Source organism: Astatotilapia calliptera, chromosome 6 (genome assembly GCF_900246225.1).
Source record: "Astatotilapia calliptera chromosome 6, fAstCal1.2, whole genome shotgun sequence".
NCBI lineage: Eukaryota > Metazoa > Chordata > Actinopteri > Cichliformes > Cichlidae > Astatotilapia > Astatotilapia calliptera.
Genome location: NC_039307.1, coordinates 30,023,503 through 30,046,373, shown reverse-complemented (window position 1 = coordinate 30,046,373; position 22,871 = coordinate 30,023,503). Strand labels below are relative to the sequence as shown.

General features: G+C 42.5%; 4 protein-coding genes across 8 annotated transcripts; 2 read left to right on the top strand and 2 right to left on the bottom strand.

The window, feature by feature from the left end:
* Window positions 1-333: 333 nt before the first annotated feature.
* LOC113024474 (leukocyte elastase inhibitor-like) lies at window positions 334-7,550 on the bottom strand. The gene is made up of 8 exons (XM_026171601.1): window positions 7,362-7,550; window positions 7,191-7,276; window positions 4,619-4,736; window positions 1,745-1,887; window positions 1,287-1,364; window positions 1,052-1,141; window positions 800-980; window positions 334-672 (listed from the first exon to the last, which is right to left on the bottom strand). The coding sequence occupies exons 2-8, from the start codon at window positions 7,230-7,232 to the stop codon at window positions 446-448; spliced, it is 879 nt and encodes a 292-aa protein (XP_026027386.1). The 5' UTR covers window positions 7,233-7,276; window positions 7,362-7,550; the 3' UTR covers window positions 334-445.
* A 2,079-nt stretch (window positions 7,551-9,629) lies between these two features.
* Window positions 9,630-19,096, top strand: LOC113024478 (kinesin-like protein KIF1B). 5 transcript variants are annotated; one of them, XM_026171609.1, is made up of 10 exons: window positions 9,631-9,777; window positions 11,234-11,376; window positions 11,555-11,736; window positions 13,047-13,104; window positions 14,023-14,222; window positions 14,315-14,386; window positions 14,487-14,606; window positions 14,700-14,853; window positions 14,939-15,024; window positions 19,036-19,096. In XM_026171609.1, the coding sequence occupies exons 2-6, from the start codon at window positions 11,236-11,238 to the stop codon at window positions 14,328-14,330; spliced, it is 597 nt and encodes a 198-aa protein (XP_026027394.1). In that variant the 5' UTR covers window positions 9,631-9,777; window positions 11,234-11,235; the 3' UTR covers window positions 14,331-14,386; window positions 14,487-14,606; window positions 14,700-14,853; window positions 14,939-15,024; window positions 19,036-19,096. The 5 variants fall into 5 exon arrangements, with proteins under 5 accessions (XP_026027395.1, XP_026027394.1, XP_026027391.1 ...); XM_026171610.1 differs by lacking the exon at window positions 14,939-15,024 and having other exon boundaries at window positions 9,630-9,777; window positions 14,360-14,386; XM_026171606.1 differs by lacking the exon at window positions 14,939-15,024.
* Window positions 16,933-20,877, bottom strand: LOC113024471 (serine/threonine-protein kinase pim-1-like). Its single transcript, XM_026171595.1, has 9 exons — window positions 20,647-20,877; window positions 19,992-20,234; window positions 19,705-19,857; window positions 19,489-19,583; window positions 19,304-19,351; window positions 18,982-19,200; window positions 17,774-17,954; window positions 17,517-17,687; window positions 16,933-17,427 (listed from the first exon to the last, which is right to left on the bottom strand). Exons 1-9 carry the CDS (start codon window positions 20,705-20,707, stop codon window positions 17,336-17,338), a joined length of 1,263 nt encoding a protein of 420 aa, XP_026027380.1. The 5' UTR covers window positions 20,708-20,877; the 3' UTR covers window positions 16,933-17,335.
* Window positions 19,176-22,574, top strand: LOC113024477 (uncharacterized). The gene is made up of 3 exons (XM_026171605.1): window positions 19,176-19,247; window positions 21,686-21,842; window positions 21,978-22,574. The coding sequence occupies exons 2-3, from the start codon at window positions 21,753-21,755 to the stop codon at window positions 22,506-22,508; spliced, it is 621 nt and encodes a 206-aa protein (XP_026027390.1). The 5' UTR covers window positions 19,176-19,247; window positions 21,686-21,752; the 3' UTR covers window positions 22,509-22,574.
* The last annotated feature ends 297 nt before the right edge of the window (window positions 22,575-22,871 follow it).

The window sequence follows — 22,871 nt, the reverse complement described above, 5'->3', positions numbered from 1 at the left end:
TTCTTTGGGGGCTTTTCACCACCATGTTACACAAATCCAGTTTCTAACTGAAAAGAAAATCCTTCACCATTTTCTAATCAAATTCCCTGGTTTCCCATGTCAGAGATGTCATGGCTGAAAGGATCATCGCCTATTGAGCTCAAAGCTAAACTCTTGTGTAGGGCCTCTTTCCATGTTGCACCATTCATTTTAAAAAGTCCTGGTAACAAGAGACAGAGGTGACTTGACGTATTACAGTTACTTCCCAATTTACAGAAATGATGTGACTTCTGACATTTTCCTAGCAGGAAATGTGCTACTGTGGGACACTGAAAGAATAAACAGCAAGGCACGTTTTGTTTTAATAACTTTTCTTTACTTCATTTGTATGAACTAGGTTTACCTTACAAAATCTTATACTGTATATAATGTTTTATGTTTAATTCATGTCAATGTCAGCTCGTGTTTACTCGGGTGAGCAGTACCGGCCCACAAAGAGAATGCTCTTGGTGGGTTTATGTCGGATGAAGAAGATGAAGTGATGGTCGGCAACAAACTCAGCGGGAATCGTTATAGAGCGGACTTCCATGTCAACCCCAGTGGCAGCAGCAGCCTCAGCTCCTTCTTCATTTACATCCACCAAAGCCTTGTGGACAACTTTGGACACTATCAGGTCATTTGCTGGAGACATTCCTAGTAGATGAAGAGCCCAGAAATCAGTTGTGTTTTTTTCTTTACCAGATGATGTTTTGCCGTTTTTGTGCTCTCAATATAACTGTATAATTGATTCAGTGTGTCTCATTGGTGCAATATTTCTCACCAGAGAAGTCTCTCTTGTAGATGTCAAAAGCGTTCTCCATTCCCATGTTGGTCAGGATTTTCTCCAAGTCATACTTCTCCTCCATCTTAAATCGAGGGAGCTTGACATCAACCTCGTTGGGGCTCATCATGTCTGGGCGAGTCCAGTCCACAAAGTTCTGATAGGTCAGCTCCTTCTCCAGCTGTGTGGATACAGTGTCACTAGCTTGTCTGATTGAAACTGGACATTAAAGTACTGGTAAGTGCATCTTACCTTTTCCAAGCCTGTGGTATCATCTTCTATGTCATTAGGCAGGAATATGAGCATGCTGAGGTCATTTCCTTTATACGGCATCTCAAGAATCTGTCCAGAAACATCGTTTTTATTTATTACTCCATCAAAGATGATCTGACTTCCTAATCTAGAAATTTAGGCTGATATTTGTAAAAGACAAGTTTTAGATCATGCTGGTGAAATCCTGTAATAAGCTGAAAGTGATGGATGTTACCTTGCAGTTGGCCTCAGGAATGGTCGCAAAAGGAAATTTACTTTTCTGCTGCATCATCTTCACCGGCTTAGTGTCGTTCTGAAAAATAGGGGAGACAAGAGAAATGTTTTTTGTGTTTAGTCTCAAAATGATCTCAAAAAGTTCTGTCATGGTTTTATTCCAGCCATTGAGTGGATTTGGATGTAGAGCACACGCCACAACACAACTTGTTCTTGTTAGTCGAAGTTTGTGATGTGCTGTTGTTTGAGATTTATTTGAGAACTTATTGGATATTACATGAATAATAAACTGCATTGCATAACTGCATAAAGTTGGAAAGTGATCGTCCTAAAAGCACGATTTTATCCCCTCAGAGCTCCAGGCTTCATGTTCTCATTCAGCAAAATCCACAGCTCGTTTGTAGTATGACAGATCAAAGTATAACTGCACCATCCTATGCTGCCTTTCTGCACTGTTACCTTGTTCAGTCGAAACTGCGCATCAGCAGTCTTCTCCTCCTTAAACTGCGTGTTCCAGCTGCCCTTGAAGTAAATGGCATTCACGAGAACCAGCTTCGTCAGGCTACCCACTGCATCCTGGCTTAGCAAGTCCTTGATTTTATCTGGTAAAAAGGATTTATGAAAACTATTAACTATTACCAAAGATGCACTAGTTACTGTACAACATCTTCAGCTATAAAATCAGAAAACAGGGCAACAGCAAGATGGTTTTTATTTTTAAAAAAGGGGGAAAAAGCTTTATGATCAGTATAACAGGGAACAAAAAACAAAAATTCAAGTGTAGGCTTGAACAAAATTCAAGCCTACGCTTGAAGCCACTGAGGCACAGCTGGCTGCCGGCAGAGCCGGCGGGCACGCCGGTGCAGCCCCCTCTAGCTTCTGCTCGGTGGCTACTGGGTGACGCCTCGTCTGGGGATCCTCAGCCCTTCCCATGAGGGTGGCACGGATGCCCCTCCGGTGGTCCTCCTTGGGCTCTCACACTCTGGGGCCTCTGGATGTCTGGGGCCTGGATCTCCTCCATGCCTGCTTCATGGCCTGGGGGACGGGGCTATGGCTCGCTACATCCTCTTGCAGACCATTACATGTGGAAACCATTTGAATACAAGCGCGCTGATCCACACAGGTGTGCACACGGGTGTTCACTGCTCGTAGACTTAAATTACACCTTTCTTGGCTGCTACTTCAAAGCACATTGCGTGCTGCACAACAACATTGAATATTTAGTATTTACTGCTGTTTACACTTAGCTAGATTAATGCGATGGTGTTGTGTTTAGAAAGTTGCTTTGGTTTTTTTTGCTTGTTTTCTATTCTTTCTCTCTCAACAGGTGATCCAGGAGATTTTATTTATTTTCCCCCTTTCTCACTGTCCCTCTCCCCTTCTGTTTTTCTTTTCCTTCCTCTTTCTTTCTCCCTTTCCTGTCCCTCACTCATGTCTGTCCCGTCTGTAACAACTGAAAATGAAATAAAATAAATAATAAAAACAAAGGTCGATCAAATGGACCAATACGGCAATGCCGCGATGATCCATTTGGCAAAATAAATCCATTGGGTATCCTTGTTGGTCTTCAGACAAATATTCTGACGGCTAAAGAACCAAATGGGACAGGCAAAAAAAAAAAAAAGAAAGAAGCCACTCAGGAGGTTGTTAGCGGGGGTGACGCGATGCTTCTGGTATGCATGAATTAATTAAACAGTCCAATAACTCCAGCAGTACTTATCTTGTCCTTTTTGGTCTTTGTTCCAAACATTTTAAGATAAAAGCGCAGCGGTCACAAACGTTTTGCCTTCTTATGATTAACAACACACCTGACGCTGATTACGTGCGTCCACCTTAAATACCTTACATAAACCTACCATACAGGAACTTAAAAAGGTGGAATCCTCAGTGGTGCTTGGTGCCACACCCTCAGGGACTTTAATGTTATATAAAAACACTGACAGCTCAATATCTACCTCAGTCACTCTCCCTGATCCAGCTGAGTCACCAATAGGAAAAATCTGCTTTTCACAGGAACTTGGTAACAGCAATAAGAGAATACGTAGTTTATTCCAAGAAGATATCGTCTCTCTCCCATATATAACATCTTATTGGAACCGATATGTTCCAGATATCAAGTGGAAGACAGTCTGGATGGTCCCCCATAAATATTTGATTGTAAATAAGGTGAAAGAAGTCTCATTTAAAATTCTACATAAATGTTATCCAGCCAGTCACTACATGGTAAAATTTAAAAGGGACATAAATACTAATTGTACTTTCTGTGGGGATCATCCAGAAACTGTGACGCATCTTTTTTGGTACTGTTCTTTTACACAGAGATTCTGGAAGGAATTTAGCAGGTTTGTTATTGTCCATATTTTAAGGGAGTTTTCTTTACGATGGGAAAATGTTTTATTCTGTTTGTTTAAGTTCCCCAAGAAGTATGATAAATGTTTTTTATGATGAATTTGTTCATACTTTTAGCTACATTTTTTATCCATAAATGTAAGTTTACTAACAAAACACCATATTTCTGTCATTATTTTAAGGATGTGGAAATGTACATACAATCAATATCAGACTCCACCAACACAAAGGCTCTCAAAACAATACATGTATGTGTATTCTTATAATTGTTACCCTTTTCTTTTACCCTTGGCTTTTTGTGTTCATGTTCTGTTGTTTTGTATACTTCATCTGTTCGTATGTTGTATACTCATTGTTTGTTAAATAAAGTAAAAAAAAAAAAAAGAAAGAAAAAGAAACTTAAAAAGGTTACCTCTAGCGGCAACATGAGGTATCAACCCAAAAATGGCTCCTACAAAAATAATGGGATTAAGATTGTCTCATTTCCAGCAGGTGGCACCACAGTCCTATAACCCTCATGGAAAGTCCTTGTATCCTATTATTATAGATGGTAGATTTATAAATGGCCTGTATTTGTATCGCGCTTTTATAAAAACAATGAATGAATTTCCTGCTGCACTTAAGATAATATAAAGATATAGAATCAATAGCAGCCAATCCTAAATGGGCCTGAAAAATAAAAATATGTTAAAGACACAAGTGATCAAAGTAGAAGTACCCATCACATAATATAATAAGAATAGAAGAATTGGCCTGCTATTTACAGCAACATACTGCTGTGATGGTTTTATTAATAGCATGAAACCAAACAGTAAAACCCAGAGATAGTGCTGCTTAATACTGAATAGAAATTAGACTGGAAGAACTGGAAACAGAAAATAATGTGGACGGTGGACAATCCGGTAATAATGTCTCAACTGAACACAACACAACTGATCCCCAAGGATTTACAGTGGAGATCATTTAAAGTTACATTATGCTTACCTTGTGTCTGCTTCTCCACCCAGCTGTTGATGTGGACCCTGGCCTCCTCTGCATTTCCTTTGAAGTCCACAGACTCGAGCTCAGCGTTGTAATGCTTTTTGGTGCCTTTTAAAAATTCCTGGAATTGTGAAAATAAGTCACTCGAAACAGATTCAACAAACTACGGAGACTTCAATCAAGTTCAGTCACTGTGTTAAAACATTTTCAGTCCTTTGGATGCAGTTGAAGCTTGAACTAACCAGTCAGCCTTTGTCTAATAAAAGATTAAAGCAAATAGCTTGTTGGATGCCAATTTAAGTAGCCAGCATAGAAAAATACACAGATTGTGGGTAAGCTGGTTTGTAACGTTTCGGTTCAGATGGCAGCAGTTTTTGCTGACAAATGTAAGTTTTAGTATTTCTAAGTATTAATAAATTACTGTTTTACTTCTTTATATATTTCTTTATACTATTTGCAAATATTTTAAAAGTTTAATCTGCTGTGATGACTGGAACACAAAGGAGAGAAATGGTGCCTTGTCTCTTGTTATGAACTGTAAATAGCTAAGTGCTTAGAGCAGCTGGTCCTAGCACACTTCAAATCCTGTCTCCCCCCCACCCTGGACCCCCACCAATTTGCATACCGCCAGAACAGGAGCACAGAGGATGCAGTCTCCATCGCACTGCACTCTGTCCTCTCACACCTGGACAACAACAACACCTACGCCAGAATGCTGTTTATAGACTTCAGTTCAGTGTTCAATACAATCCACCCCTCACAACTCATCAGGAAACTGACAGACCTGGGCATCAGTTCCCTCATCTGCAAATGGTTACTGGACTTCCTGACCAACCGCCCCCAACATGTCCGGCTGGATAACCACTGCTCATCTACCATCACAATGAACACCGGTGTACCACAAGGCTGTGTGATGAGCCCTTTCCTCTACTCCCTCTTCACCCACGACTGCAGACCTGCTGATGGTTCCAACACCATCATTAAGTTTGCAGATGACACCACGGTGATTGGCCTCATCAGTGACAACGATGAGGCCGCCTACAGGGAGGAGGTGGATCGTCTGGCTGAGTGGTGCGACACAAACAACCTGCTGCTTAACACCGAGAAGACCAAGGAGCTCATCGTGGACTACAGGAGGAATGCTGACCCACATCCACCCATCCACATTAAGGGGACGGCTGTGGAGCGTGTGAGCAGCTTCAAGTTCCTGGGAGTCCACATCTCCGAGGATCTCACCTGGACGACCAACTGCTCCAAGCTGGTCAAGAAGGCTCACCAGCGCCTCTTCTTCTTGAGGACTCTGAGGAAGAACCACCTGTCCTCAGACATCCTGGTGAACTTCTATCGCTGCACCATTGAGAGCATCCTGACCAACTGTATAACAGTCTGGTACGGGAACTGCTCTGCCTCGGACCGGAAGGCGTTGCAGAGGGTCGTGAAAACTGCCCAGCGCATCGCCGGAGCACCACTTCCTGCCATAAAGGACATCTACAGGAAGCGGTGTCTGAAAAGGGCTGGGAAAATCATCAAAGACCCCAGTCACCCATCACATGGACTCTTCACCCTCCTGCCCTCTGGGAGGCGCCACAGGAGCCTCCAGACTAAGACCACCAGGTACCGGAACAGCTACTTCCCCACAGCTGTCAGACTCCTGAACTCTGCCTCCTGACATCTGACCCACGTTAAACTCATGCACTGAACATACACACACCCACAATGGACAACTGTACCCTCAAACACACAATAATAACATGGAGTGAACCACCACTCACAACCACTAGCACTTTATATAGCCTCTGTAGAAACTATCTACACCCTCACTTATCTTAACTGCACTACTGTATAGCTCTGTGTAAATAATCATTCTGTACATTCAATAATCTTTAATCCTACAACTGTTTACAACTTGCATAGTTGCCGGGGATTCCCATGATGCATTGAGTTTTTCCTTTCCAGTCACCTTTCTCACTCACTATGCATTAATAGACCTCTCTGCATTGAATCATATCTGTTATTAACCTCTGTCTCTCTTCCACAGCATGTCTTTATCCTGTTTTCCTTCTCTCACCCCAACTGGTCGCAGCAGATGGTCCCGCCCCTCCCTGAGCCTGGTTCTGCTGGAGGTTTCTTCCTGTTAAAGGGGAGTTTTTACTTCCCACTGTCGCCCAAGTGCTTGCTCATAGGGGGTCATATGATTGTTGGGTTTTTCTCTGTATCTGTAACCGGAAGGTCGCCGGTTCGATCCCCGGGCTCTCTGTCCTGGTCGTTGTGTCCTTGGGCAAGACACTTTACCCTACGGCCTACTGGTGTTAGCCAGAGGGGCCGATGGCGCGATATGCCAGCCTCGCTTCTGTCAGTCTGCCCCAGGGCAGCTGTGGCTACAACCGTAGCTTGCCTCCACCAGTGTGTGTGAATGTGAGAGTGAATGAATAATGGCTTGTAAATGTAAAGTGCTTTGGGTGCCTTGAAAAGCGCTATATAAATCCAATCCATTATTATTATCTATGAAGCGCCTTGAGGCGACTTTTGTTGTGATTTGGCGCTATATAAATAAAATTGAATTGAATTGAATTATCTGAGGAAGAAGCAGAGTTGGTTTGTTTCCAGCTGAAATCATCCAGGCTCAGGAATTTGAATTGATCCACATCATTTCTGCTTGAACTAGAGAACATGAGTGTCGACTTACATTTGGTCTGTGAGACACATGTCATAGTGACAGTATTTGGGTTAATATGGCATTACTCACCCTGGTCGCATTTCTTCAATATCAGGCACCAAGTTCAGGAACTCGTTCTTTGCAGCCCGCGCAAGGTAGGAGGTCTCCAGAGTGGGAACCATCGGGAAGTTTTCACAGTCTGAGCAGGAGGGACTGGAGGCACGTGAGCTGTTCTCAGGGGTCCTTTAACACAAATCACACCAAGTCAGAATCAAATAGATAACCTGTCAATAACCGTTTGCAGATCGAGGTCAATGGTAGACACACGTAATTAGCGGCAGCTGTGTTGTTGATCGGGAGGAAGCAAACAGTTTGTGACCGCTGCGCTGCTGTTAAATCCTGAAAATAAAGAATCTGAAGGACAAGATGAGTAAGGCTGGAGTTATTGGACTGTATCAAGTTTAATAACTTCATGCATACCAGTGACATCGCGTCACCCCCGCCAACGAACAGCCCAGTGGCTTCAAGCCTGGGCTTAGCCTCTACAGGAGAGGTTTCAGCCATGTGTGTCCATCACAAGCCCACCACCATGATCTCAGGCCTTGAGGCAACAATCACGAAAACTAATCTTAACTGAGAGTGTTGGATGTCCTCATTGTTGCAGAGCACATGGACAGCATACTCACCTGGTTCTGTGGGCCAGCAGCACATGTCACACCATCCATCACCCTTGTCATCACATTCAATCTTGGTCTGAGAGAAACCTGAAGACAGAAAGGTTCAATGATAAAAACACACAGTGGAATAAAATTGTAAGACGTCATCAGTTGATGCAGTTTAAGGACACTTGTTGTTCTGTGCAGTCTCACCTGGAGCTCACGCTTCTAGTTCATGCCATCATGACCAAAGATTCTTCAATTAATAGTTTAAAGATGTCCATGAATGCACTGCTAACTGCTCTTCACCCTGATAAAAATCAACATGCATTTAGAATAAGAAACACTTTTACAAAACCAAAAGCTTCACTGTACTTAGTGATTTATACGTCTAAAAAAACAGGTTCAGTTTGTAACAGAGAGCGGCTCAGTGGTGCTGAATTATATTTCCAATAGAAACACAATGTCATATGTTGTAGTAACAACACACTGCCACAAGATGGCAGCCTAGGCCTACTTTACCATGCTATTCCAGTAAAAAAAGAAAAAGTGACAGAGCCTTGAAAGAGTGACAGAGACACTTTTTATGAACTCATCTGTAATGTGTCACCTTTTCTGTAGGATGAAGAAGTGCTTCCCTTCTTTTAAAGTAAATACAGGCTTACAAAGATCCTCTAAACATGTTTCTGAAATAATAATAATAATGGTTTGGATTTATATAGCGCTTTTCAAGGCACCCAAAGTGCTTTACAATGCCACTATTCATTCACTCTCACATTCACACAATAATCCTAAACACAATCATTAAATCAAAAAATTTTTTTCGTTTTTTTAAATCTATTTAGCTTGTTGTGCAGTATTGTTGCTGTAAACAGTGTTGCTGTAAACAGTGTGTCACGTTACTTGAAAAAAGTAATCGGATTACAGTAACGCGTGGGCTGTTAACATCTCTGTTAACTAGTCATGATAGAAGCCAATATTTCTGTCCTAACATGGTCGGAATATGTTTGACTACAAGCTAACATTTACAGCATGACTTTAAGCTAGCACCATAAAGACGGTAAAAGACACTGTAATATGTAGAAATGCATGTGAAAAGTGTTATATTAGCAGTGGTTGTGCTACTCCACACAGCCACTTTAACATTACTGACACTGTGTTTCTTACCTGTAAACAGCGGGTCTTGTGTGATAAAAGCTTGTGCAGAAAGTAGCAGGTGTAGACTGGTCCATAGCACTGTATGAAGTGATAAGATGTGAAAGGACATATATAGGGTACCTTAAAGGGCGCCTTAAAAGTGTTTCCCTGAGCTTTTACTTGCAGCTTGATATCTAAATAAATGTGAATGAAAAAAAAAAAAGCTGGAAAAAGGAGGAGCCCGGAGCTTCGTCTTTCGCTCGGCCTACCCCGCTATAGCAGACGGACCGTCAGAGACTCGAACTTGGCCGTTAAACTCTGGGGTCTGAATGCTGGCCTCTTAAGGCTGCGCACCACACAGCCGGCCAGAAGGAAATAGAAAAAAAGGACATTTATCTTCTGTTGTTCAACAATTTTTTTCGTTTTTTTAAATCTATTTAGCTTGTTGTGCAGCATTGTTCCACACAAATGACACATGGAAACCTAGCTATTTTTTTTTACTGGCTTTCACAAAATGGGACTGCCAATGTTGGAGGTGTTACTGCGCCAAAGTCTTCCTGCTAGCCGGAAACCTGCTGGCGGCGCCACTATGTTCTCAGCACACTCTTCAGCGTCAGCTTTGTTGCCTGTTTTCGGCACACCTACCTAGTCCCACTCATCCACTTTATCTGCTCATGGCAGATTTACCCACACTGAGCACTCCTTGGATTAAGGTAAATTGAAGCAGGTCATTATAAAAAAGACACACAGTTTATCATCTTATCCTTGTGCAACAGCTAAAAGCACTCTGTTCATTTGTTTGCTAGATTAGCCGCTAGCATACATACACTGTGTTAGAGGCTTGTTGCTACCTAGTTAGCGATGCTACACACCTGTTACTGTGTATTTTTCAATGATTCAGCACTCCTTGGATTTTTAGACAGTAATGAGATCATGTGCACACTCCACAGAGGTCCAGAGTCCAAATGTGACCTCTAGCACCAAACGCTTGCTGCAGTTGTTGGTGTCAGAGGTGACACACAAGGTATCAGGTTTTCTGTGTGATTACTTTTTCATATAGGACCAAGTATGTTTGGATAGCGTTTTGCCCTTGAAAACTGCCGTTGAATATTAGACATTGTTGTCTAATGTTATAAATGTATTGATGTGAAAGGTGTAAGTGTGACAAATATGGAATAAGATAGGAAATGAGAAAGGAGGCAAATACTTGTTCACAGGGCTATAGTCTGTAAATGGTCTTCTTTTGGCTATAGTAGATCTTTTACTTGTTCATTTTTTAATTGTTTGTTAAAATAGTTTTTTCCATCATATTGAGTATAGAGGAATGCAACTGTGGGCTTTAGCGATTAGCCCGTTTCAACAGGACCGTGATCCCGATGTGTGAGACAGCAGGGTGCTGCCACTGGTGTTGTAATGTGTGATTTAGTTCCTCCTAACATTTCAGTTTGCTTCCAGTATCTATCCTCTGTGATTACTGGCTCTTTAGACAGATTTAGTAGAAGTGTGTGAGCTATTGGCTCAGTATAAAGGGTCAGTAGTGTTTTCATGTCACCTATCCATCCTCCATTTAGTCACCCAAAGCATGTAGTAAATACTGCTCACTTTTATTCATCTTCTCTTAAATCCAGAAAAATTCCCACTTGTTAACGTTGAGCTTGTGTGTGTGTGTGTGTGTGTGTGTGTGTGTGTGTGTGTGTGTGTGTGTGTGTGTGTGTGTGTGTGTGTGAGAGAGAGAGAGAGAGAGAGCTGTGCATGAAGTGTGGTGGAAGCAAAACAGCAAAAGTCAGAGTGAATTCATGATGATGTTTTTGTGAAGCGTAGTTTGGATCTTCTTTTGCTGCTGGTTCAGTCAATATTGTTTTGGAGAGACATCAAACTAACAGCTTTAGAATCAGCACAAAAAGGGCGTAAACACAAAGCGCGGAGCCGCCGAAACATCAGAATCAGCGAGCTGTCTGCTTTCAGCCCCGAGTGTCGTGCCGTCGGGTGAGAAAGGCGACGTCTCACCGATTCTGATTCGCGGGTCTTTGTGTTTACGTCTTTGTGCAGAATCCGTGTTCCTTCTCTCATTTACTGTTTTAGCTGTTTGGTGGTTCTTGAAATTTTGTGAGGTTTGACCGGAGATTCTGTGGAGAGCTTCATCCTAATGAGGGCTCATGTCCTGAGCAGGGATGCGGAGGAGGAGGAAGGTCCTGGACACATCAGTGGCTTATGTGCGTGGAGAGGAGAACCTGGCCGGCTGGAGGCCCAGAGGAGATAGCCTCATCCTAGAGCACCAGTGGGAGCTGGAGAAGATGGAGCAGCTGCAGGAGGTGGGGCCTTAAAAGATTCATAAAGAAATAAATCTGTTTAATATCGTAGAGGGAAAAATGACTTTTCAACTCAAAGACCAAAGTGCTATTCTAAAAAGTTTTTTCTTAGAGTACAGACTTTACATGACTAACCTCCCCTCTTCTCCCCACCTCACATTCGCCCCCATCTTTCGTCCAGGTGGAAAAGACCCGTCACCTTCTGGGAGAGGCGGCTCCCGTGGGAACAGCTCCCACCACCAAGTCCCTGAGTGAGTCTCTGTCCCCCAGCGTGAGCTCCGGCACTCTGTCCACGTCCACCTCCGTCTCCTCGCAGATCTCCAGCACCACCTTTGAAAGCGTGAGAAGGAGCTGGCCACCAAGGTGAGAAAAACGTGGGCTTAGTGGGCGTTCTTGTTGCTGCCTTCTTCCTTCTCTGCTCGGAGCTGATCGGTCTTGTTCCTGTTGTGTTGTAGTGCCTGCGCCTTCTGACACACACCTTTCAGAAGGCTGCCAAAATGGCAAAAACTTCTTTTTTGTCAAACATTATTGCAACTAATAGTCACAATCCTCGAGTTCTGTTCAAAATCTTTAACTCAGTGGTTAATCCCTGCTCTGACGTTTCGATGGGTGCCTCCCCGGCCCTCTGCGAAAAATTTCTAAATTATTTTATAGATAAAATCTCGGTGTTAAGGGCCCCACATTCTCCAGTAGTAAATCAAGCCCCAGTTTCTGAATGTTCAACGGTTTTTCAACAGTTTGAACCTGTGTCATTCTCGACTTTAAAGGAAATAATTAATAACCTGAGAAGCTCAAATTCTCTGCATGACATTATTCCTTCTCGTATCATTAAGAATGCATTGAATACAATCGGGTCCTGTATCTTATTTTTAATGAACTCATCACTGTCATCTGGCTATGTTCCGACTGTCTTTAAACATGCAGTCGTGCAACCTGTTATCAAGAAAAGTAGCCTTGATCGTAACACTCTAGCAAATTACAGGCCGATTTCTAAACTCCCCTTCATGTCAAAAGTTTTAGAGAAAATAGTGCTTCAGCAACTACAGACCCACTTAGAGAGAAACGGTATAAGTGATAAATTCCAGTCTGGATTTAGACCGCGTCACAGCACCGAAACTGCCCTACTAAGAGTCTTCAATGACCTTCTTCTAATCGCCGACTCTGGGCGCTCTGCTATGGAAGAAATATAGTATCATCAGAATTCAAGTATTTTTAGACATTGAATTTATGACACTGAATTTTTATCCTCCAAATTTCCCTGCAAAAATATTCACCTGCAAAAATTCACCTGCAAAAATTCACCTGCAAAAAATTCACCTGCAAAAAATTCACCTGCAAAAATTCACCTGAAAAAAATTCACCTGCAAAAATTCAACTGCAAAAGTGATGAACTTTAATGACCCAAGCCAGAGCAATCAGCACCAGATCGAGTCGAGTGGCTCTCAGCCAATTAAATTACGCTGTTTGATCACATGAGTGTGTGTCTCCTAAAAGAGAGCTGTTTAAAGGTGAGTGATTAAGTTTTTCTCCTAAATAGAGATCATTACAGAACGCCTAGTCCTACTTAAAATCCCATTTATTATTATTATTTTTTTTTTTATCATCTACTCGAACTAAGGAAAACGTTTGACTAACTCAAAGACAATTTCCACGCCTCCCCTGCCTGACTGCAGAGGCAGTTTTGAATTTAGGAGCGCCAAGATGGCAGCGGCAAACCCTGGCGGCTCTCCGGTGAGTATATATTTATTTTTTTATCTTCAAGTTTGTCTTTTGAAACCTTAATTTTATTTAAATCCGTTGCTCACGTATAAAGTACACAGACGGGGTCTTTGCTCAACTCGTCTGAGGCGTGTCTCACTAAGCGCTACATGCTAGCATCCTGCTAACCGAGCTACCCTTTACATGCTGTGCTTTAGAAAATAGGATACTCGTTAAAAAAAATACTCCGCAGATATTGATAGATAGACGAACACTGCAAATATAATGTTGGAAACGAGAACGGCCTTTGGTGAAGGGGTAAAATACACCATGAATAGAGCCATAGAGTGAATGGCTGCCATGGTTGCAGAACAGCCTGATTTAATGACAAGAATGGGGAAGAGTGAGGTGAAGTGAACCACAGCCACAAAACACGGTCAGACAAGGCGGCAAAAGGGCAGTGATCTGTCCGTCAGTATGAAGTTGGTGTGTGCTTTGGTGAACAAAAACTCCAGACTGGTAGCAGGAAGATGGGAGACTCGTGTTTCACTGGAATAGTGGTGAATTAAAACATCCTTTGTTGGGGACATTTCGGTGTAAATGCATCCATACAGGCAAGACAGAGGCAGACTAGACAGTGAAGAAAACAAGGCAAACATTAGAAATATAAAAACGGAAATATAGGATGAGTCGGGGATGAGTTCCTGCCCCAAGTGGAGGAGTTCAAGTATCTCGGGGTCTTGTTCGCGAGTGATGGGAGAAGGGAGCCGGAGATTGACAGACGGATTGGGGCTGCAGCTGCAGTAATGCGGACGCTGCACCGGTCCGTCGTGGTGAAGAGGGAGCTGAGTGTAAAAGCGAAGCCCTCAATTTACCGGTCGATCTACGTCCCTACCCTCACCTATGGCCTTTACATGACTAACGTCCCCTCTTCTCCCTACCTCACATTAGCCCCCATCTTTCTTCCAGGTGGAAAAGACCCGTCACCTTCTGGGAGAGGCGGCTCCCGTGGGAACAGCTCCCACCACCAAGTCCCTGAGTGAGTCTCTGTCCCCCAGCGTGAGCTCCAGCACTCTGTCCACGTCCACCTCCGTCTCCTCGCAGATCTCCAGCACCACCTTTGAAAGCGTGAGAAGGAGCTGGCCACCAAGGTGAGAAAAACGTGGGCTTAGTGGGCGTTCTTGTTGCTGCCTTCTTCCTTCTCTGCTCGGAGCTGATCGGTCTTGTTCCTGTTGTGTTGTAGTGCCTGCGCCTTCTGACACACACCTTCAATACTGAATACAAGCAGCTGGTGAACAGCATCAGTGACTGCAAGGTGAGAAATAATACAAAGAAATTAAAAAATAGCCTTTCTGTGTCACATCAGGGAGTTCCTATATTGACGTCTACCTCATCCTGCTGTTGTTTCACTTCAGCTTTCTCTCATCTCACCGATCGGACGTGATCCATCCGTGACGAGCTTCAGCAGTGCCACCCTCACCCCTTCCTCTACCTGCCCCTCTCTCGGACTCCCGCTGTGGCTCCATGGGCCAGAAGTAAACATATTTTTAGGAACATTGACCTCGATCTGCAAACGGTTATTGACAGGTTATCCATTTGATTCTAACTTGGTGTGATTTGTGTTAAAGGACCCCTGAGAACAGCTCACGTGCCTCCAGTCCCTCCTGCTCAGACTGTGAAAACTTCCCGATGGTTCCCACTCTGGAGACCTCCTACCTTGCGCGGGCTGCAAAAGAACGAGTTCCTGAACTTGGTGCCTGATATTGAAGAAATGCGACCAGGGTGAGTAATGCCATATTAACCCAAATACTGTCACTATGACATGTGTCTCACAGACCAAATGTAAGTCGACACTCATGTTCTCTAGTTCAAGCAGAAATGATGTGGATCGATTCAAATTCCTGAGTCTGGATGATTTCAGCTGGAAACAAACCAACTCTGCTTCTTCCTCAGGTAATTCAATTCAATGTTATTTATATAGCGCCAAATCACAACAAAAGTCGCCTCAAGGCGCTTCATAGATACAGAGAAAAACCCAACAATCATATGACCCCCTATGAGCAAGCACTTTGGCGACAGTGGGAAGGAAAAACTCCCTTTTAACAGGAAGAAACCTCCAGCAGAACCAGGCTCAGGGAGGGGCGGGGCCATCTTCTGCGACCAGTTGGGGTGAGAGAATGAAGACAGGATAAAAGACATGCTGTGGAAGAGAGACAGAGGTTAATAACAGATATGATTCAATGCAGAGAGGTCTATTAACTCATACTGAGTGAGAAAGGAGACTGGAAAGGAAAAACTCAATGCATCATGGGAATCCCCGGCAGCCTACGTCTATTGCAGCATAACTAAGGGAGGATTCAGGGTCACCTGGTCCAGCCCTAACTATATGCTTTAGCAAAAAGGAAAGTTTTAAGCCTAATCTTAAAAGTAGAGATAGTGTCTGTCTCCTGAATCCAAACTGGAAGCTGGTTCCACAGAAGAGGGGCCTGAAAACTGAAGGCTCTCCCTCCCATTCTACTTTTAAATACTCTAGGAACAACAAGTAGGCCTGCAGAGCGAGAGCGAAGTGCTCTAATAGGGTGATATGGTACTACAAGGTCATTAAGATAAGATGGGGCCTGATTATTTAAGACCTTGTATGTGAGGAGCAGGATTTTGAATTCAATTCTGGATTTAACAGGAGAAATCTGCTCTCTCTTTCTAGTCCCTGTCAGGACTCTTGCTGCAGCATTTTGGATTAGCTGAAGGCTTTTCAGTGAGTTTTTTGGACATCCTGATAATAATGAATTACAGTCGTCCAGCCTGGAAGTAATAAATGGTAAATGCCCTGTATTTATATAGCGCTTTACTAGTCCCTAAGGACCCCAAAGCGCTTTACATATCCAGTCATCCACCCATTCACACACACATTCACACAATAAATGCATGAACTCTGAGACAGGATATTTCTAATTTTAGAGATGTTGCGCAAATGGAAGAACGCAGTCTTACATATTTGTTTAATATGTGCGTTGAAGGACATGTCCTGGTCAAAAATGACTCCAAGGTTCCTCACAGCGTTACTGGAGGCCAAGGTAATGCCATCCAGAGTAAGAATCTGGTTAGATACCATATTTCTAAACTTTTCAGGGCCGAGTACAATAACCTCAGTTTGATCTGAATTAAGAAGCAGAAAGTTAGCGGCCATCCAGGTCTTTAAGTCTTTAAGACATTCCTGCAGTGTAACTCATTGGTGTGTGTTATCTGGCTTCATGGACAGATAGAGCTGGGTGTCATCTGCATAGCAGTGAAAATTTATGCTATGTCTTCTAATGATGCTGCCTAGGGGAAACATGTATAATGTAAACAGAATTGGTCCTAGCACTGAACCCTGTGGAACTCCATAATTAACCTCAGTGTGTGAAGAGGACTCTCCATTTACATGCACAAATTGGAGTCTATTAGATAGATATGTCACAAACCCAACTGTACACTGGTAAACTGTTACAATAAAAAAGACCGTAATTTTCTTTACTCTTCTTTATTTATGTAACTTTTGTTTTCACTGGCAATTTAGTGTTAGGTTAGGACAAAAAACAAATTAGGAAGGTTAAAGACAGAACATTACTAGATTGTGGTTTTAATTAAAATGTAGCCTTTGACAATGCTGAACACATGAGAAGCTACTTTAAGGCATATCACCCAATTTGTAATATTGCTAAACATTTCTTAAGGCAGACAAGTTATGCTGGCTGGGTCAGTGTCATTTTTGTTGTAATTGATGTCTGGTTTGTTCTGTTCCCTAGTGATGGGTAGGGATGGGTACCAGTATCCGGTGTTCTGACATAATCCTTGAAATAGTAATAACACAGTATCCTCAGCAAAGATGAATTAAACAAGTTTTATTTTAATGGAAGTTTACTTCAAGTCTTCAGATTTTTACTGTCTTTTATTTGATTACTTTAAAGTATATGATTACATTAGAGTAATTAAATAAAGACAGTTTTGATGGAGCTCCTGAGCCAGCCCAAGCTCTCTATGAAGACGAGGAAAAACTCCCCTGGGGGGGCCAGACTGACGGGAAGAAACCTCGGGAAAGCCCATTCAAAGAGAGATCCCCTTTCCTGGGATGGCTGGGGGGGGTTACAGGAATTCCAAAACACTGAAATTTAAAGTGGGCCAATTAAAAAAAATTATTTCCTGAAAAAAAGAAAGGTAATTCATACATCACACATAAATGATAACGTCTGAATTGTGTGTGTTTGTGTGTGTGTGTGTGATAGGCTTATCTCAGCCAAGTGTGATGCTGTAGCTCCTCCAGCGTCGGCCGCGTCTCCGGGACTTTGGTTAAACAGGCGTCCAAGAAATCCCGGCAGTCTGGAAAGAAAGGAAAGAGAAAAAACATGAAGATGATAGTTCCAGTGGTCCAAGCCATCAGTCAGTCTTGAAGTGTGACGTTTTCTTACTTTTGGACAGATGTCTTTTGAATTTCAGGCGCTTTTTGAGGAAGCTCGTGGTGTTAAAGTCCCCGGCATGAAGCGCTTCGTACAGAACCACTCCCATTTGCCATACCGTGGTGGGTCCACACCTGTAGCAACTGCGCCCGTACCACTCGGGAGGGGAGTAAATTTCTGTACCTAATAAACAGACACAATTGCAATTTCTTCTAAAACAAAAGGCGAAAATTGTGACATCTGTGAAGAGCAAGAGCAGAATATGTTACCATAGAAGACGCGGTACTGCGACTGCTCCTTAACAAAGCAGCTCAGTCCAAAGTCGATGATACGAACACGCGGTACATCTGAGCCGGTCTCAATTAGAATGTTCTCACTCTTGATGTCCCGGTGAAAGATGTGTTTATCCTCCAGGTGCTTCGCAGCATCAACCAGCTGCTTCAGAATGACCTGGAAATAGAGCAGGGCGATATGACCAAAAATATTTATCACGATATACATTTGAAAAGTTGCGATAACGATATAACTGACGATATAACTGACGATATAACTGACACTAGACAAAATACTTTACAACTCCACAACTTTATTAGTGCAAAAAACCCCATAAATGTATTTTCACTTAAACAAGCAGCTGTTTTTTTATGTGCATTAAAGTTATATAAAAATGTAACAGTGCAAATGCAAATTCCTTGCTGACAGTTTAACCAAAAGGCATTTCCAGTGGAAATTGGCCGACATATCCTCAGCATAACCATGTAAAATATCCACAAAGCTTAAAAAGAGGTTATTCACACACAATACGGTAATATCACGTTGAGGTGCAGTACGTATCACTCCGCGAGGCGCCTGCCTACGATAGCCGTAATGCTCCGACAATCCATCGAGCGGTGCGGCTTTGTAGCTTAGCAAAGTCGCCGTGTACATAAAATCGTTTTGAGGTCAGTAAACACAACCAGAATTCATACATAAGGCACACGGGATTATAAGGGGCACTGTCGAGTTTCAGAAAAATCAAAGGATTGATTTTAAGTGTGCCGTATTTTCCAAACAACACGGTAATAACGGCGGCCCGCTAGCATGCGCTACCAAAAATCGTGCTTTGTTGTGTATCTGACGGACGAAAGCTAAACCAGTTCCACACCACTAAAGTTGCAGCATTTTTACAAACCAGTTCTGGTTCATCCGTTTCATTCAACGATCCACTTTTGCTCTTCTCTTTCTGCGTCACCGCCATCTGCGTATGTAAACATAGGCACTGCGCATGCGCGTTTTACCTATTCTAGCGCGATATTTCATTTTCCTATCGTTGCCCAAAATTACACCGGTATTACCGTGAATGGTATGATATAGCCCAGCCCTACCTGGAAACGATGAAAAAGACAATAATCAATCAATGGGTTAATGTTTCTCTAATACTCTGTGCTTTGATTGAATGATGTACAGTCTAAGACTCTTCTAAGGCAAGTCAACTTGCCTTGGCCTTGTCCTCTGGCAAAAATCCTCCATTTTCTTCTATGTATTTATCCAGGTCCACAGCGGGGACAGGTCTCTCCATCACCAGGATCAGCTCTCTGCCAAAGTCAAACCACTCCAACAGAGACACTGGGGCTGATGTTTCCACTGATCCATCTGCTTCAGCTGCAAGCTTCAGCATGATGGCAACTTCCACTGACACATTCTTCCCGTTATCATCCTGAAATATTTCAACAAAGTGGATGATGAGGCACAGACGTTCCACAGGTGAACGCTGCATGCAATCCACTAATGTAAAAACAATTCAAGTCTTGCACATTTACCTTCACTTTGCAGTACACTTTCCCCTTTGGGATGTGTTTGATGGCCACCTAAAAGACACAGGGCATTGATGAGCATTTCCTCAGTATGACATCATTAAAGGTGTAAAACAGCATACATCTCAGCTTACGATATTATCCCTTATCTGCATTACTGCCTGTCTTACTACCACCATCTGAACACTTACTGGTAAATGATCCTTTATGCGGTAGCCAGAAAACACTGCTCCACATCCTCCTTCTCCAAGCCGGTGCTCCTCCACGTATCTCGCTTGGAAGTCACCTAAACAGACAAACACAAATTGGGTTTTACTACAGCTGTCACACAAATTACTCTCTGCTGTACCCTAAATGTTCATTTTGCTCTTCACCTGAATATAAAAGCTAAGCTGCTTGCTACTTACGTTTCTGTTCAGCCACTGACTTTTTGGCAACGGTTTTGGTTTTGTCCTGGTCCACGTTCTTTTTCTTAGGTGGGTCCCTGGTGTCTCCCGCAGCTTTCCTTTTGCCAGCCTTTTTGTTTTTACTGCAGCTCTCTGAAATCTCTATGCTGCAGTCTGCAGATGTGGAAAACACCAAAAGCACGTCAGCTTATTAGATAATAGACACAAATATCTCCCAAACACTAATATCTTCAAACTAGCAACCAGATGTACACTTAATCTACCCCTCACTCAACTAATTAGCCTACCTTTACCAGTGTCCAACCAGGAAGATGCCTGCCCCTTGTCACCGCTCACATGCTCAAGAAGTTTACGCTTCTTTGCTGTATTGGTTGTCCCCGCTTCATCTTGTTGGACCTTTCGCTTAACTCCCCCGACCACATGAGCATCTGAGCTGGTGGAAGGACCAGCCTGCTCAGTGACCCTCCTTCTTTTTATGGGGGTCGTTTTTTCAGGACTGGCCTTTCTTTTAGCCATCCTGCTCTTACAATCTATAAACAACAACAACACATTAGTGAAAAAGAGCGCTCGACATCAGGACTAGAAGGATTTTGATGTCATTGAATTTTAAATTAGTATTGCTTACAATATAATAACAAGTTTATCCTTTTGATAAAAAAAACACACCAACACGAGTCCATATTAGGTCTACTAAGTCTAGATACTGATGACACTTGTTGCTCTGTTTTCACTGCTCAGTCCAAGAATAAACTTGTCACATTATTTTACCAAAAGACAAAGTGCCCCAGTAACCTTTCTTTGATTAGACATGTTGCACTCAGGTTAGTTTCAATCAAAACCAGGATTTAAATCCTCTAAAAATGAATCATTTTATACACAGAGCCTCAACATTGTTAGAAATGTACATTCTGTTATTTGGGGGATTTTTTTTTTTTTACTTACTTTGATCTCCTGGATCTTTCTTATCTGCCTCAGTCGTAACTTTTCTTGTTTCCTTTTTCATCTTAATTTTTTGAGAACTTTTAAAATAGAAAATGTCACCTTAATGAGTGAATAGTCCTTCAAATGTCTGGATGCTTGACTTTTCTAACTAAGCTGTATAAGTCAGTTCTGTAAGTGAGCTTTAAAAGTAAACTCCGGAGTCTATGGCAACACAACATTAGAACCTTGCCTTTTAGTGATGTCACTAAAAGGCAGTGTCCCAAGTAGTTTAAAGAAAAACACTCTGGCATTTCATATAATTCAGTAATTTCACATTAAACTTTCTTTCATTATCCTTTCATTATTTGTTTAAAGACTTGATGTGTGGATGCTACTATGAAGACTTCTAGTTGAGCAAACACTAATAAACACTGACTAGTTTATCTGAGATAAAATATAACACTTTTTTATTAAGTCAGTGTTAACTCTGTTTTTTTCTGTTAGGATCATTCAATAGTATCAGAAGAGAAAAGAAAAGTATGTTTTGTTTTGTTTTTTTTCTTCAAGATCTGTTCACATGTACTTAGCAAGAGTGAGTACACAGCGTTAAAAAATGGTACTTAGTGTAGTGAGGAAGGCGAAAAGCAAAGAGAGCATATGAAGGTAATATTGAAGAAGGCGCAGTTTTGAAGTGGTGAAAGGCAAAGGCATGAGTGCAAGCGTAATAAAAGGTAATAGGAGAGATGTAGAGCAGGCGGAGGACTTGGCTGGAGCAGGAAAAGGCAAAAGGGGAAACGCGAGTGCACGTCTGAAACTTCTTCACTGTCAGTGAATCCTAATTCTTAAGACTAACTAAGAAGAATAAATCTATGTATGAATGTCGTTTTGAGCACATCTCCTCTTTCTACTGATCAATTCTTCCACCTAGTGGATAGATGATCGTATTGCAGCTTGTCTCATCACCTGTTGTGTGTTTTGTGTGCTTTTGTTTTTGAACTGCTTCCCTCACAGTTGTACACAGTGCTAACATGTGCTCTTACTCTGTGTTTTATTCCTGAAGAAAAAGAAAGTGCCCAGCCCAGCAGGATGAAGATGGGCCATACGTCAAGAAGCCGCCAAATGCCTTCATGCTCTATCTCAAAGAGCAGAGGCCAAAGGTCATTGCTGAACTCAACATCCCTGGAAGTGCAGCCGTAAATGCAGTGGTGGGACAGAGAGTAAGTGTGTAACTCTGCATACATTTATGCATCTGTTAATGTTGTCTGCTCATGTTTTTGCATGTGTCCCAGCTGTCCTGTAGTTATGTGTAGTAGCAGTGCTCACAGTGTGTTCTTATGATCTTCTGTCCACAGTGGAAGTCGCTTTCAAACGACCAGAAAGCCAGATATTTCAAGCAGGACTCATTGGACTCCCCTGTTGCAGCCCTTCAGTTCCAGACAGAGGAAGCCTTTGTCGCAGACAGTGAGGAAGAACTGCTGTCAGTGCTGGAAGAGCTCGACCCCCTCCCCATCACTGCGCAGTCTCAGCAGCCCTCACCCACCCCTGCCTCTCCTGTAGATGCCTCTCAAACTGCATCAGTTCAACCCCGCGTTGAATTATTTCAAGACCGAGATGAGCCCATCTGTTTTGCTGAAATCCAAGAAGACATGTGGTCAGTGCTTGACTACCTCCCCGTCTCTCAGCAGTCTAATGTGCTCTCCTCTCCTCATTCACACAACTACTCGACTCCTAAACAAAATCTCATCTGTCCTGCTGATTCCCCTCCATCCAAACTGGCGTCCTCCCCTGTTGCATTCACTGAATTGCCGTCAACAACCCCCATCTTTTGCCAACTAATGAAAAACAATAATTTCATTATAGACGATTGGACTGATTTCAATTGAATTAAACTGTTACTCCTGTTATTTCAACATCTGTCTTTGTGTAAATAAATAAAAAAATAAACAAAAGATGCTTCTGTCATAAGTTACAGCAGGATGAAACAACCTTCATGTAGTTCTTGTTTTTAACCCTGCAAACCTTTAGTTCTTTTGTGTCCTTTCATATTCAGCACACATCTGTCAGTGTCCACTAACTGTCAGGGAAAAGCCAGATAAAAACACTGTGGGGTCTTTTGGGACACGTGCTGGTTGGGTTTACTCATAGATATCAGAAATGATCTGTTCTGTATTCAAAGGATACACGAAGGACGTTTGTATTAAATGCAATATAGCGACTGATCATATGCTGGTTTCTTTGGGGGCTTT